Here is a 16,554-nt window from a genome sequence, read left to right as displayed (position 1 = left end):
AGCTCCTTTTAGACATTTTATGCTAAGGAGGGTGGAAGCAGGGATGACAGGGAAAAAATCTAACCTTTTCTTGGAAAAAGGCTATAAAGAACCTCGCTGCCTTTACTCTGAATAGCAGTAGAATTAAAACTGCTGAATTAGTAGATTTGGTTAAAATGTCATCTTGAGTTTAGAATGCATATTAATAATTACTCTTTTTCCCATCAAGCTCTTTCCTTGATATAGGCAATGTCTTCATTTTTTGTAACAATTCTATTTAATCACATTAATTAAACTGATTAAAGCAATACATAAAAGTAAGTCCAGATATATTAAGCAGCATTGCTTGTGGTTTGTTAAGGATAATTGTTCCTTCAACTTGGTACTGAGCCACTGTCCCGCCATGTGATAAAGAACATTGCTACCTGAATTGATGGGTCTGCTCCTCAGTGCTGGCTGACATAAGACTAACTCAGTGCCTAGTGGAGAAAACTCTTCACCATGGGACTGACAAATTCCTCCAGCCTTGCCACCTTTTTTTCCTGCTTTATGCTGACTACATGGAATGGAAAGGATGCTGTAGCTGGCTGTGCAACTGTTAATGACTGTAGGGGTTTAGCATAAAAGGCTATAAAAGACTGAGGACTAGAGCTTGAGGTTAGGCTAAACTTTTTATGCATTTGCATTGATCAGAAATATTAGCGTATACACATCTAGCTCCTACAGTTCATTCTGCAAAAAATAAACAGGTGCTTAGATGTTCTAACAAGTTTTGCTTTATCAGTTTTCCTTATCTAATAATTCTTCTCCTAAGAATGATCGTATGTGGTATTGTTAGTAAGGTGGTTTGGCTTTTTTATCTCAAAGGTCAATGTTCTTCATTGATTCAGTACGTGAAGTCATCTCTGGGCTGAGCATGAGTGTGACTGGTGAATAAAATGATTCACACTAACACATGGTTATTAACAACAGCCATACTCCTTGTTTGATGTTTGCTAATGAGTGCCAACTTATTTAAATGCTGAGTTACTATAAAAATTGTGGTATTCAATGTTTAATACTTTTCATAGAGAATACATGCAAACTATGGACTCCAGTATAAATATTGAGAAGGAAAGTGGTGGAAGTGTAACAGACTTGAAAACCTCTATCCACGTTTTCATTTTAGTGAATATTCTCATGTACTCCATGTTAATATTTGTGTTGAAGTTGTGTAAGTTTACACAGAAGAATACATAACAGGCTACCTTTATTTCTAACTACTAAAATCAAACCAGTTTACTTTTTCTGTCACAACCAGCATTAAAAAATAAATAAAAAAATGTTTAAAATATTTGAAAGTGAAACTTCTGGCTTATGTTTGGGTTCCTTTCTGTAAACGTGGTTTTGCATTAGAAGTAAAAGATAAAACTTGGGTGTGACATGGCCATTTAACAGGTTGTTATCTGGCCTGAAGTGCTCCTCAAGACCCTACTCATACCATCTATTTTAGGCTGAGGTCTCATATTCCCATTCATGTAAACAATATCATCACCAAAAGCAGCAGCCCAGTCCTGATGGCTTTTCCAGCCATTATGCTGTTCCCTAGCTGGTAATTAGGTGAACATTTGTGTGGCAATGTGATGATTTTGAAACTCAGCCAAGCCAAAACTAATCTGACCAAAAAGAAAAAAAGTTTTTGTTACTTTTAACCCAGATAAGAATGGAAATTAAATTGGATAGAAATAGAAAACTCTGAAAAACTGAGTCATGAAAGCACTTGAATGTTCTTTTTTTTAAGCATGTTTTGAATTGAGATGCTCAATATGAGCTTATTAAATATTTCATTTGCAAGGTATTAGCCAGGATGTTATATTCTGAGTCATGTATTACTTGTTTGTCTCTTCAGTACATCCACAGAAAAGTGGTGGATGGAACAGTGGCTCTGCTTATACACAAGCTATTTTTCATATGCATGAAATGGCACCAATTAGTGCTCCTGTTTGCCAGTAGTGCTCAGGGCACATATTTGTACATTACCAGCAGTATCACATACAACTTTCTAGGTTTGAAAAATGGGATTTTTGTTTAGATGAGCTCCTCCTTAAGAAGCTGGTAGTAGTTCTGAAAGGGAGATTTTTGTAGATAGGGATTGAATAGCTCAGTACCTTAATTACTTACTTTTCATGGTCTTATTGGAGGGTTACACAGTCTTAAGTGTATAGTGAAGTTGTGTGAGGGAGAATTTAAATTACTGAAACAAGGAATTACCTGAGATAAAATTACCATGTTTTTGACAGAAATGACCCAAGTGATTAACATCATTGGAAACTGCATGGTGCCTGGGGTATCTAAAGCACGCACAAACAAGATTACTCCTTACCTTTGTCTCAGCAGTGGCAGAAGAAACATCAGGCAGATCTGTTTCGTTGAACTGATGGATCTCACTGTTATCAAGTTTATGCGTTCTTTTTGTTTTATTAAAATGCTGCACAAAATTAGATTCTAGATTCATGCAACATTAATTATAGATTACAAAGGAGAGTTGAAACAAATTTTTAAAATATTTTCTACTTAGTGTATGTGTCTTCAAAATGAATGTTGCAGATACTGGTGTCAGAGGGAAGAGAAAATTCATCATTTCTCTGTAACTCAGTTTATCTGTGTCCCCCGTTTGGAATTTTGGGCTGCACAAAATGTAGATCATATAATCAGTGTTTCATTGCACAGGCAACAGCTCTGTCAGTGCCTGTGAGGTCTATGCAGTGTGCTGTTGGTATGTGAAGTGCAGTGGAAATCAAATGCAGTCCGTTCATGTACATGCATCATCTCTTCCTGAAGTGTAAATACAGGGGAAGAAAGCTATGCTATGCTTTGCTTGTCTTTATCTTAGTGAATTTAATCCAGAATCAAAACTTCAGAACCTGTAAGTGTATAAAAACGTATCTTAGAAAACAAAGGTGTGCTGCTATGTCCCTGCTGTAAATGGTTCTGCTTTGTCTGTGTGTCTGTATTGTCTTCAGCTCTCAGACCAGCTCTCAGTTTCTGGCAAGCAAGGAATATATATTTCAAATATATTGTTTTGAAATACAAATACCCAAATGTTTAGCCTGTGTTTTGTGAAAGTTGATTTGTACCACAGTGCTACATCTGGTGGGAGCAGGCAGCCTGTGCTTCTGAGTTGAGACCTTGAGATACCACTGAGAGAACAAATCTTCACCTGCCTCTCCACAAGGATAGCTAGTGGATTCCTGAGATTTGAGCCTGGGTATTTTAAGTTCTTATGCTATGTAGCTGTATTTGTTAAAAACAAACAAACAAACAAAAAATCACAGCTATCTCTTCCATTTTTACTTTCAGTACGATCAAGTGACCTATTCTTTGCAAATTAAAAAAAAAAGTCTTACAAGTAGTGCGTGGGCCTTCTATAAAACTGCTGTCATACCCTGACTCTAAAGCAAAAGGCATCATTTCTCACCAGAGGTAGGAACACAATATAAAACTCAGAAGAGATTTTTGGCTGCTTTCCTTCCATTTTATGTATTATTCCTTAAGGTCTGTCCCTGAATCTAGGACATTTTTATATAGCTGAAGGTAACATTTTAAATTGATGGCAGTCTTTTAGTTGAGTTTAATGGGAACTGCTGTATTTTATCAGATCTCAATTGTGAGATGGGCTATGCATACAAGGAAATCTTAAGACCTCTGTTTCTCCCTGGATGAGTTGCTTAGCAGACAGTCTGCTGCTGCCAGTACACTGCTACTTGCCTTCCTCTCGTGGAGGGCGGGGGCATCCAGCATAGACAAATAATTGATCAGACCAAGATTACAGTGTTTGCCACTAAAATTAGCATCTACCTACACTTGTCACACTGTTGTGTTTTATAAAAGGCAGCTATTCCCTATATGTATTTTACTTTAGTCTTCTACAGAGATGCTTGCTGTATCATTTTTTCAGTATTTTCCTTTTGATGAGTTCAGGTGAGTGAAAATGCAATTCCTTATGAGTCCAGAAAGCTTAGATTTTATTTTTTTTTTAATACTGGTGTCAACTTTCCATCTTAAGCAATTCTGCTTCCTTCCGTGGCCAGCTTTGTGTTTTGGGCCACAGCACAGCTGCGCCCATGTAAACCATTTGCTGCATCTCAGTAGACCACAGTTGCCTTCAGGAGGACTCTTTGGGGGTACAGTTAGCTATTTATGTGCATTATTTTGTGGCCATATATATTAAGCCCTTTGGGACAGCGTTTGGCTTCATGTTGTGTCTTGCACAGCACCGAGTGAGAGAGTTGTGAGCTGTGTGACAGCTGTAGGCGAAAAGTTCACCATCTGATCCCCTGCAAGCGCCAGCTACTTTTGTATCTGTTTTGCTCCCATGGTGATTGCAGCTTTAGAGTCTGCTTCCTCCACACCCCTTAGATCAAAACAAACATTTTTCTTGAGTTTTAAGGTGTGTTATGAAGCACATGTTTTAGATGTAGGTTTTGAATAGAAAGACACGCTGAACACTAGATAGTTTGAGAAAATTTTTTTTCAGTTTTAGGCGTGAGTTGCTCATACACTGACAGATGTTGGTGCTTCTATAACGTCTGCTGGATGTTGGGCAGGCAAGTGGTTTAGAGGTGGATTAGGGTTCTCCTGTGGTCCAGTTTTGTTTAGCAAAGGGAGGTGGCAAGATCCAGTTGTCACTTAGTAATGGAATGAGTAATAGGAGCTTCTGCAGTTTGTTGTTCTGGAGGACAGAGACTCTGGAAGGGCATGTACCAGGTTTCCCTGCGTATGATTGCTCCCCTGTCATAGCAACATGGCTCAGGTGGGGTGTCCAGCAGATGGCTGTGTGGCTTCTGGATGCTGTGAGGCCTGTGAGAGCTCCTCAAGTCCTCACCTCCAGCTGTGCTAACCCCTTGGGCTGTCCCTTGCCTGTGATGTCTGAAAGATGGTCAATGTTTTAGGATGGGTAACAAGAAAAAAGTATATAAATGATATTTTATTGCTGCTAAATTTGAAAAGACCTCACTACTGTTTACCTGCAGTGCAAAATAGGTTTGAAATTGTTGTTTCACATTTTTCTGATTGGTATTTTGTGTACTAAATACAGATGAGCATGCACACACACATACAATCTACAAATCTATTAATAATTATCTATTGTTCTCCTCTAAATTTTTTCTTTTGCTGTCGGACAGGTGTGCACATATATTAGCTATGTGCACATATGCATTTACATGATTCTGTTGGTAGTATCTTGTTTCTGAAGGTCAGCACATTTACATACACATTTGATGGTGTGACAATGCTGAGGTTTGTTTAAGGGTGGTAACAAACAACCTACATGCTAAAGATTCTTATCCTTTGCTTTCCAAGTGGTGTTGCAATAATTGAAAACATGCTTTAGTAGGCTCTTAGAAGTTGATTACAAAAACTGTAATTGTGCTAGATTTGCTGGATTCTTCTATGCTAATGTCAAGGAGGTTTACACTGCCAGTTTATAAATGGAGAAAATACTGACGTATAAATACTGTAATATTGAGCAGCAGTTCGGTTGTTTCTGTGTCCTGCAGACAGGCAGCCTCATTTGGTGAGATTTGGAATTTAACATGTAGATTATCAGGCCAAACCTCTTCTTTTCATCAGACAGACCCTCATTTTACGTAGTAGGGATTAGCACAGTTAAATTGTATTTTGAAATGGTTGTTTCAGCCCCCTATCTGTTTAGGGCTGGTTTACTGATTTAGGGGATTTTACTTTGTCTCCATGCCTTATTCTCACCCATCTGAAAGCATATTTGCTTTACTTCTTGTGGCTGGCTACATAATAGCAGTATAGGGATAGCATTAGACTTCTCAATCTGTCGATATGGAGGACTGGGCAAGAGCATAACAAACCAGTATTGCTTCAACTCCCTGTCTCTAAGGTAAGGCTAATCAGCTTCTGTTGAAAACAGCACCCGGGGATTGCTTTATCTCTCTTACTTGTTTTTTAACTTCTTGGTGCCAGATGCTACAGTGCATGCAGTGCCAGGAAAAGACGTGCATTCCCTGGATTAGTAGTGTCACTTTTGCACAAAGATGTTTAAATATTGTTTTTCCCAGATCTCATTATGAGTCTGGTATGGTAGTTAGGACTCCAAACATCATGCTTTCTGTCTCTTGGCTGGAGTTTAACTTATTTTGTGTTTCCAGCATCTTTCCCATGTTGTGACAGTTTTTCACATTTTATTATTAAAGAACTTTAACTGTATTTTCTGGTTCAAATCCTGTGCCTTAATAGCTTCGTAGTTTAGCTGCCGTCCTTCTGGCTGAAAAGAAACAAGATAGGATTTCATCCAGACCCTGCCAGTGTTGTTTTATAGTCTGTGAATATCTAGCCATGTACACTTCACAGGTTTTAATAAAAGTAAAAATTTGGGGGGAGGGAGCACTTTTCTAACAGCAGTTGTACTCTGCGAATTAAAAACATTCTCTCTACATGTGTGTGCTTTCCTGTGAAAGCTGATAGCATTTTACTTTAAACATGGAAAACATAGCCTTTGTGGATCTCCAGACTACACAGTCTGAACATTGACTAAGGCGTTCTTCAAAAAGCTACTGGGGATTTATTACTCCCGATTTACAGCTAGAGAAAAAGAGGAGATTGTTTCATTGGTGGAAGTGCTTTCACTCTAGTTGAGAACACAGATGGATTTGAGAAATGGGAGATTCCGAGCCTTATGCTCCTTTTCACTAGTACACGCCCTGCCACAGTTGAAATAGGCAGATAAACCCTCCTAGCTGATTAGAGTTGGTTTAAGGCTTTTTGGTTTGTATTATATATCTGTTCTGATCAGAGATGTGCGTGAGAAATAATCACAAAATATGTAGCTTACATGCAAGCATTTGGTTGGACTGTGTTTCTGCAACCATGGATGATGCAGTGCAAAATAGATGGTTTCTTCAGCAGGATGCACTGGAGATTATGGCACTGGGTTAATGCTGATTTCTGTTCGCATATGTATAGCAGCCCACTGTATAACTGTAGGGAAATGCTTCCTTGCTCAGTCCCTGACTTGTTCCATCAGTAAATTAGGAAGAATGATAGTACCTATCCCTAGTTTGAGGCCTATTAAAGACTTGAAGAAATTGCAGAAGACCTGAGTGCGATGGCTTTGATGGGGAGGTTGTTAGTACAGAATTAAAAGTGAAATTTACTGAAAAACCAGTAAAGTTACAAATGTTGACAAAGGTAATGTGCACTTTAAAAAGCTAGCTGTGTTTGCATAAATATGTGTATATGTGTCCACACATGTGAAATACATGTAACATGAGTATATAAACAAATGAGTTGTTTTCCCTATTTCAGGCACTTTTAAAGCCTCAGCAAACTAATGGCGTTCACTTGCACTCTGAAAGTGAAGTAATAGATTTCAGTCTCTGCCTTTTTAAGCCCTCCTTGGAATCTGGAGAACTTGGAAAACTCATTTGTAGTGTTTAATATCTCTTGAACAGATTCTCGTGTTCAGTTTTGGTTTCTACAGAGGCAGAGGGGGATCAGGTTGGGCAGATAAGCATCCACACAGTGTGATACGGAACTGAACTGATGTGCCTGTCTTCTGAGTCATTTCTTGGCCCTTGATCCTTTTCGCTACCCAGCATAAGATTCACAGATATTAGCTTGGATCACAGACTTGCACAGAATTTTGTTCTTTCTCTATTAATTCCATTTATTATTTTTTTTATGCAGTGGTAGTATGCACAAACCAATCATGTTGTGGTACATGTTGTGAAATACAGTAAATGCCAGCATCTGTCTCTAAGAGTTTTTACCCTAAAAAAAACCCCAAGACTATGCAAACATGCTGCATTTATGTAAATGCCTCTGATACCAGGCAGAAATTTATAAATGTCCTCTGTTGCTCTGATTATTGTATAATGAGCTACACAAATATATACTTCTACTCAATCAGAAATTTACTCTGTGATTATGTGCATGTAGTTTCCTTTAGAGGAAAACAAAAATATTGTATTAGGTAAACCAGTTCTCGGCAAAAGCTTGAGAGAAAATGCAGGATTGGAAAAGACCTTTATTCCTCCAAAACAATAAGAAGTTTGAAAGTCATAGTCTTCAAAGAGAAGGGCTGATTGAAGGGTTGACTATTAGAGTGGTCTTCATCCCTTATTGTAAGTTTATAACTTCTAAGGCATTAAAAGTTCATGTCGGCCATGTTATTAAAGAAAAAAAATTAACTTATACAGCTTGTTTTGTTTTTGTTTTTGTTTTTCATGGAGTGCTACTGCTTTAAAATAAATGTTCCTCAAGTTTGCTCCTGATATTAAGTAATTATATTTTTTGTGATGATATTTGTGATGACAGTCACAAAAGAATCATGATTACTGGAATTCATTATCAAGCATGAAACAGAAGCTACTGTAGCTGACAGCTTTGTCTTAAAGCAGGCAAATTACAGATTTCTCTCCTAGGAGACAGGTAAAGACAGAGCACCTGGAGAAACCATAAAAGGGAGAGGAAATCAGTTAGCCCTGTAAATGTAAGAGAGTTATAAGTAGAAAAGTGTTGACAAAAGAGATATTTCCAATTGGTTCCAAGTCAATTTACTTACCTGTTGATTGCATGCGATTGCAGCTGTCTTCACTTCTCCTTGTGCAGTGACTCAAAGATATGTTCTTGGAGTTCTGAAGTGTAACGATCTTAAAAGAGGAAGGTTGTCTTTTTTTGAGGGAAGATAATTTTGTATTGTTTAAACCAAGTTAACTTTTGGTGTTGGTCTAGAAGTAAATTATACTGGGTGAAGGTCAACATTGTACAACTGAATCTCATGTATATACATGGTTTAGGCTATATAGGTTTTGCTCTTACCAGTGCAGTACATCATAGTGTGATCATTGTGGTTATCTCAAGAAAAGGAGAAAAGCCACCTAGTACTGTAACTGTAGCTGTTGGGTTTTTGTATGTGATGAATGAATTTCACATTATTTGTAAATACATTGTACTCACGAGCATCATATAGATTCACTGGTACGTCTCCAAGCTCATTCTATAGTATATATGCTAGAGGGATTATTACAGAAATGCAGGTTTCAATTAATTTAAGTCAGTCTCTTTAGGGGCACAAATGGATGTGGAAGTTTAGCAGAGACAGGCCTGAGCAGTGTGCCTGTTAGTTTTGGGGTGTAATAATTTTTTTGGTAGATTACTGTTCTACTGCTCATCTAAGTGTGTACATGATAAATTCAAGGCCAAGAAAAAACGATTTGGTGTAAAGGGGGAAATTGTATAAGTCTTGAGGGTTTAAAAACAACTTAGACTGTGTATTATTTCAAATCATTTGGAAAAGGGTAATTTTTTGCTGATGCATTTTGTAGTTTAATACTAACACTTAGAGAGTTTTGTGCTTTTTGTGCAGGTATATGTCTCGAGTCCATGGTATGCATCCAAAAGAAACCACACGTCAGCTGAGTTTAGCAGTCAAGGATGGTCTTATTGTTGAAACCCTGACGGTGGGGTGTAAAGGGTCAAAAGCTGGTATTGAACAAGAAGGATATTGGTTGCCGGGAGATGAGATTGTGAGTATAAAATCTTTGAGAAAATAAATCACGACTTCTGGTATCTTAGCATGAAACTTGCTTTAATTTCTATTTAAAGTTATTTATAGATGCTGTTTGGTGCTTGTGAACAGGGAAGTAATGCACTCTCAAACTTTTTTAACCTTTTCTATTCCATAGAAGCTCTTTCTTCTTGAATTCGGAGTTTTTTGCTATGAAACATTGGCAAAGTCCTTTGCTCAGTCATCTCTCACTTTTATGTAGTATTCTCTTCTACAGCTGTATAGGAAGATAGTAAATATTATTGGTATTACTTGAAATCCTCAGACGTCCTCAAATCCCAAAGACAGTATCTTTTAAAAAAAAAGAAGGCAAGAATTTTTTGTTAATCTTGCTTTAATCTGAATCTGAGGAAGGAAGAAATCCTCCCTTTCAAAAGCACAACAAGAAGTTGTACATTTATATAGAAACACATATGAAAAGGTGTGTTTTACAGATATTTGTGAACACCAGGGCGCTCAGTTAGGAAGGATTTTCTTAGCAAATTAGTTACAGGCATCCAGACATTGTTCCACTGGATGTGAAAAATATTTAAATCGAGTTAAACAGGTTGAAAGTGTTATGAAGGGAAGAAAAGCATGTTTTCTCTATCACTCCATAGCTGAGATGGAATGCACTCACAAAGTTAACTGAGAATAGTCCCATAGAACATGAAAAAGCTTGTGCAACTGTTTTGCCTTGTTCAGAAGCCCGGTCTCTGTATTTACAGGACCATATTTTCATAATTTAAAAAAAAGAGTTTGGCAGAGCTTTAAAATACTTGAACTAGGAACTGTTTCTTTGGAATATGAATTTCATTAAATACTTGTAAAATGGACAGTGTTGTCTCAGACATAGATAATAATTTAAATTTTGAGGAAAACTAGAAAAACTTCACAGCAAAATAAATTCTAAAAACCACCAAAATGCTCATTGCATTATTGCAGCCATTAATATGATCCTGAAAGTGAAACAACAGATTATTTTTTGTTTTAAAGTGAGAGAAATAGAAAGTAGAAAAAACAGTATCCATAATAGAAAACATTATGGTTAAAATTGTCCCAGTTATACTAATTTAAAGTATTGAAATACATATTTAATGTATGTTATGTTGCTGTTAAGATTCTCATTCTAATTTCATTAGAAGCCCTCAAGGGAACCTTTACAGGGTATGTAGCTTTGTTTCTACTATTCTCCCTGGGAGTAAATATTTCAAAATTCCAGCTTAGCTCTTTTAGGTATTTCTTATGTCAGTTTTATCTGTTCAGAGGTGATGTCAACTGTGCAGACTCAGCATGACATGAAATCTGAGATCTGTATTTATCTTACCTCAGGTACTTAGTATGTTTGTTTCCTCTATTTCTAAGAGGGAAAAAAAAAAGAAAAAAAGAATCAAAATGCCTCACTGTAGCCATTTCTTAAATGGTCATTCAAAAAAATGTTCCTGCTACTTATTAGGAACATTTGACTAACAGAGCTTGTATGATAACCAGCATGTAAATTCCCAGTGAGTCACTAGAATGACGTAATTATTTTATCTCAGTTTGAAGCAAGTTGTCTTTGACTTGACTGAAGATGCTGCTTAAGTCACATTATGAATAGCCCTTTGGTTAAAAGTGTTGACTGTATTTTCAGCATGACTGCTAATCACTGATGCGTTGTGCTGTGTCCATATGTCTGATGGCCATCTCAGTTGTTCAGAACACCAGTGCGCACTTGACTTAATTTTATGCAAAAACGGGAATCAGCTTCTGATCCAAGCCATGTTTCAACAGTACCCAACCTCCAACTTCTTGATCCTAATAATGAATCAAAACGCTGCAGACACATGAAGAAAAACACATTGACTCGGTATGAAGTCATTCTCTTTGTTCTTTTACTCACAAGATTTTAATGAGTAATAAAGTGTTGTTGCCATCACTTGACATGAGATCAAGTATTTTCCATTCTCCAACGACTGGTGCAAAACCATGACGTTTGGTACGTTCTTTATATTGGACACACTGGATAGTTTTACAGATGCTTTGTCTGCACTTGGTCAAGATGCAGTTTGTAGTTCTTTGTAATTCAGTACTGCTCAGATCTGGTGCTAATGACTGTTGAACCACGAGCTCAAGTTAATTTCAGTGAGGACAAACACACAGGAGATCCACCTGTAGGAGATAGAACTCTATGAAACAGGGCGATTAATGTTGGAACAGGGATTTCAGGCTCATCAAACTTTAGCACTTACAGACAGGCCCTTGGCCCAATTGTCAAGCTCAGTTTGACTGGTACTACAGGAACTTGGAAAGCTCATAATGTGATAAAAAAAGACTTGAGAACTGATCCACCACCTATTGGCATCTGTGCAAAAATGCCCTTGGATTTTAGCTTGTTTCCTGACACCACAGTGGCAGTCAGTAAGGACCAGCTGTTTCAAGGAGTTGCAAAGGGACACATTCCTGTCATCCCCTCCCCCTGTTTTTTATTTGAGTATTTGTTTGATGTTTCTTTGCATTTTTGAAGTTTTTGATCTAAATCTTAGCATTTTAAATCCATATTCAGGAAATAAGTTACTGACCTGGGCCACAGAACTGCTGAGCACCTGTATCTGTAATTTATGTAGGTGCCTGGCTAAAGGCTACCACAAGGCCTGAAAGTACCGATTTTAATTATGACTGTGGACTGATTGCTAAATGCTAACAATAATTAAAAGCATACAGATTATGAAAACACAGTTCTATTTGCAAAAGATTTATTAGATAATCTGTGGTGCTTGCTTATGTGTTTCCAAACATTTGCCCTGTCCAATAGGTTGAAATAATGATTGATCTGTGCAGTAAGGACACAATCTCTGGTAGAGTTACTGTTAGCCTTCAGAGGAATGTGTTAAAAAAATTATGCTATTTTGCTATCATTGTTCTATTGGCATGGTGAAGATGTGGTAAAAAAATTAAGCAAAATCTTATATATTTAGAGAAATCATACAAAAGAAGCTGAGGAGCAAAGACAAAACAGTTTGAGGGCATCAGGAGGAGGCCCTTTCAAAACAGACAACTTATGTGAATGTGAATATTCTGAAAAACTGGTAAAAAGAATGGTCAGATTTAAAAAAATATAAAATTGTTCTCTTTTTCTCTCAGATATGTGTGGGAGAAATATTTTTAATATATGTTACTAAATTTAAAATATGGGTTCAGTTGCAAAACATACTATATTCGAACTGGTGTTTAACGGTTGGTACCCATACAAGAATTTTGCTGCAAATATTACACCTCTGGGGCTTGGGCAGGTACTCATTTTGTTTGCTCATTTGCCATCTATCCAGATGTTTCGCAGATTTTCAAAATGTGTTCTCATCTTACAGGCTTCCTTATCTTGCAGATGATTAATGCATTTGACACAAAATAAATGAGAGAAGAAATTATTTCCCATTGTTATCCAGGATTTTAGTTAGGAATTTTGCATTTTCACTGTTTGTTGATGCCTTTATTATGCATTTCAACAAAATCTCTGCAGCTTCTTACCTTGCAAGGGAAATGTCAGTCCTGAAATCTTGTAATGGTACTTTTTCTTTCTAAAACCTTTATTTCTATTTCTCACAGAACTTGTGGAATTTGAAAGTTTTATTTATTATCAACATAAAAGAAATTATCTCCTTACTCTTTGGGTTTAGAAAAGAATTTGCAAATCAGTGTTGTTAACTATGTTTTCAATGCAGTCAATAAAGTTGAAGGGAAATGTAGTTCTTGAAGAAAAGAATCATGAATCTCCTTACCTATTCATTTCTATTTTCAGTTACACCATGATTTTCATGTACTTTTTTTCTGTGTAAAATAGTGGTCACTCTAATCCCAATGAAAGAAATCAAATTAAAGCACCAGTGTCAGGTAGCTTTGTAGAGGATTGGGTACAGCTCTTAGAGTTAGTTTATCTTACTCATTTACATATTTTGTGATTTTTCTACAGACAGTGTGTACAGAGCTATTTTGAGCATTTAATGTGCTAATTCTTCTTCTCATGATTAAAGTCATAAAACTGCACTGACCCAGAGAGAGGCATTATGAATGTATAATTTCAATTTACGTGTGTTCATAAAGCCAAACAATATTGTGCTCTTTTAAAATGGAGATGTGTTAGTAAACATGGGTTCATTGTTTGCATCTGAATGCAACGTATCTCATAGCGCTGCTGTGGTTTAAAGGTGGTTCATAGGGGCCAAATTCTCCAATGAGATGTGAAGAGTAAGGGACGCTTCACACTTAGTTAAGGCACTTTGAGCTGTTTCTTCACTGACAAAATACATATGAGGAGATTGTGTTTTCAAGAAGTCGCCTTTTTACAGAGTTCTCTTTTCTGATCATTTAATTGATTGCTTAGAGAAAGAGCCAGCAATTCTTCTGGCTAGTTAAGTCTGACTTTGGAGTTTAGTTACATTCATTTTCCTGTGCATTTGGTCCTCTCCATATCTAAATTATTGCCTCTCCAATTCTTCCCTCTGAAGATTTTTTAGTTTAGTGGAGAGCATGCTATTTGGAGGGGCAGTTTGCTTGATTTCCTGTTTTCAGGAAGCATCAGAAGTAGAATGTGCTTTTTCCCACATGCCCATGTATTCATAACTTCCTAACTCATTACTGGGGATTTGCTGATATTTCATATCTAGAAAGTACTGGTGCTTGCTCAAAGTGACTCCAGATGCTTTCAAAACTCAAGGCTGCCTAAATAATCAATCTTTTCACTCTGTCTGCTTTCCCAGCATTTTAACCTTTGTTGTAACCCACAGCCCAGCCAGCCCTCTGAGTTTTGAAGGTGATTTTGTTAACCCTAGTGACCTTAGGCACACACCCAGTGATTATTGTGATGTGATGTATTGCAGGTTCAGTTTTGTTAGGATCAATCTATGAGAAAGGAGTATTTTGGCTATTATGTTTGTGTTAACCTAAATTGCTTTAGATTGAGCAAAAGCTGGATTTCTTACTTGCCATGCTTAATTGCTTTTGTAATTATATTGATTTTTCCATGCTAGGCCAGTATTGGTAGCCAGAAGCTGTTTTTTGAACAGGCTGTGTCATCTTGAGTCTCCATAAATATGAAGATAATTGTAAAAAGCTTAATAATGGTCACTGTAGGGGTTTGAATATTTTCTGTGCAGAAAATACACTTTAAATTAAAAAACAAAACAAAACAAAACAAAAAACCCACCCTCAAAACAAAAGCAACCTACATAGCTGCCAGTTATTGCTAGCAAGCTAAGGGCTTCTAACTAACTAGGTTGAAGAATGGTTTTAATGTGCATCCCATTCATTACAGTTAGGAGCAGAAGGATAATGTGAAACAGCAGTAGTGACAGCCAGTGCCTTCATCATGAAAGCGCTTACAACTAGAGAGCACAAAGAGGAAGAACATGTCATGCCAAATGAAGAAAAATTTCCTTCAGTGTTTGAAAAATTCTCTATTTGTCTTATCCATCCATATTGCCTTTAATCTGAAGTCCTGTGTGAATTCACTGATCCAAAGCCAAACATAGCCCAAACCATGGTAGTTACTATTTCTGACATATTATAACAAACTGTGGATTTTCCAGGCTGGAATGTTCCAGGAAGATTCCCAATTATTGTGAAAGTACAAATATTCTTTACATTTGGTAATTCACTGATGCAAAGAGTTAATGAAAGATCCTGTGGGACAGAAAAGTTCAGACTGGTTTCCATCTCTTATTCTACACCTCAGGGAGAGTATGAGAAGGCTTTGAGCATCAGGACAGGTAATAGTCTGGTCACATGAGGGCACTCAAGGGAAATGAGCTCTGGAACTCTGAATCTTTCTTTGCTGCCTATCTTTCCATCCTCTAAGGTCCTGTCATTCAGAGCTTATTTTGCCAAGACACTGCCACCATATCAATCCACTGCGTGCTAAAAGCAATGATTTTTGATCGTTATCACAAAGTACACTAGTGTAAAATTCTGCTTATTAATGAACCAAAGATTAGTGTCCAGTGGTGTAATATCCTGCTGTGGATTTGTGAAAGTTCAGAAAAGGAAATATTTCAAGGAAATTTTCAAATTGCCAAATCAAAGCATAGACTATTTTGTCCTTGAGAAGCAATTTAGAATTCTGAACTCCCACCTCATGGACAAGAAATTCTTGCTCTATTAAAACCAAGACCCTCCTTTCTCTTTGCATTAGGGCTATTAGCATGCAGCTCATGAGAATGGCCTCACTGCTATTCCAGTGGCTCTTTCTCTCTCCAGATGGGTTAAGAATCATTAACAATTCTCTGCATTCCTTTTCCAGTCTTGTTTTTCTCTTCCCATCTGTTCAGGAGTATGTCTTCCCTCTCCTCTGCTCACTCTGATTTTTCATCCCCTAAGCCACGCTGTTTGGAGGATCTTCATATTACCAAAGATGACACTAGTAGAGTCTGCCTTATTGCATACCGAAGAGATTACACTTCTTTTAACTGGTAAAACAACCTCATCAGCATCTTCACTTGCCTCTCCCAGCTTTGCCAACTTGACTTTTAAAAATTCAGTCCATGTAATGCTGTATTCTTCTTTCAGGCTTTCACTCACTCTTCTGCAGTTGAGATACTGATGATGTTGTACACGGATTTCACAAAATGTTTTTTCTGACTGAAAGGGTATTTTGGAGAATAATAATTTACTTTACGGGTTTGAAGTAAACTAGTCAAACTAGTCTGTATAAAGCTTCCATCATGGGACTCAAATTATGCTAACGGACTAGATGACGTAGATCAGTCCATCTTGAGTTTGTTCTGAAAACATGCATCTTGTTTTTTCCACTTCTTTTGTGCCAACCCTGACCTAGTAGTGTTGTTTTTATTAACTTTGTGGGTTCAAAATCCTCTGCATCTCTGGCAACTGTTTTGAATCTTTTATTATTATGTCATGCTGGTCACTGAATGAAACTTCATTGAAGCTGATGGGTTTATTAACATTCACACTTCATTCACAATAAATGCAGCCCTCGTTCCTTTATATCGCTGACAGCTGAAACAATACCAGCCACACCTACG

The 16,554-nt window shown here is 37.2% G+C and overlaps 1 protein-coding gene across 5 annotated transcripts in view; it reads left to right on the top strand.

The window, feature by feature from the left end:
* ZMYND11 (zinc finger MYND-type containing 11) overlaps nucleotides 1-16,554 on the top strand; it is a 106,875-nt gene that overhangs the window by 52,519 nt on the left and 37,802 nt on the right. For all 5 annotated transcript variants that reach the window (XM_064445007.1, XM_064445006.1, XM_064445003.1 and 2 more), the window contains one exon: nucleotides 9,359-9,518. In XM_064445007.1, coding sequence (XP_064301077.1) covers nucleotides 9,359-9,518 — 160 coding nt within the window. The remainder of the gene's footprint in view (nucleotides 1-9,358; nucleotides 9,519-16,554) is intronic.

Source organism: Phalacrocorax carbo, chromosome 2 (genome assembly GCF_963921805.1).
Source record: "Phalacrocorax carbo chromosome 2, bPhaCar2.1, whole genome shotgun sequence".
Lineage (NCBI taxonomy): Eukaryota > Metazoa > Chordata > Aves > Suliformes > Phalacrocoracidae > Phalacrocorax > Phalacrocorax carbo.
Note: the sequence above shows the minus strand (reverse complement) of the source record. Positions and strands in the feature narration are given on the sequence as shown.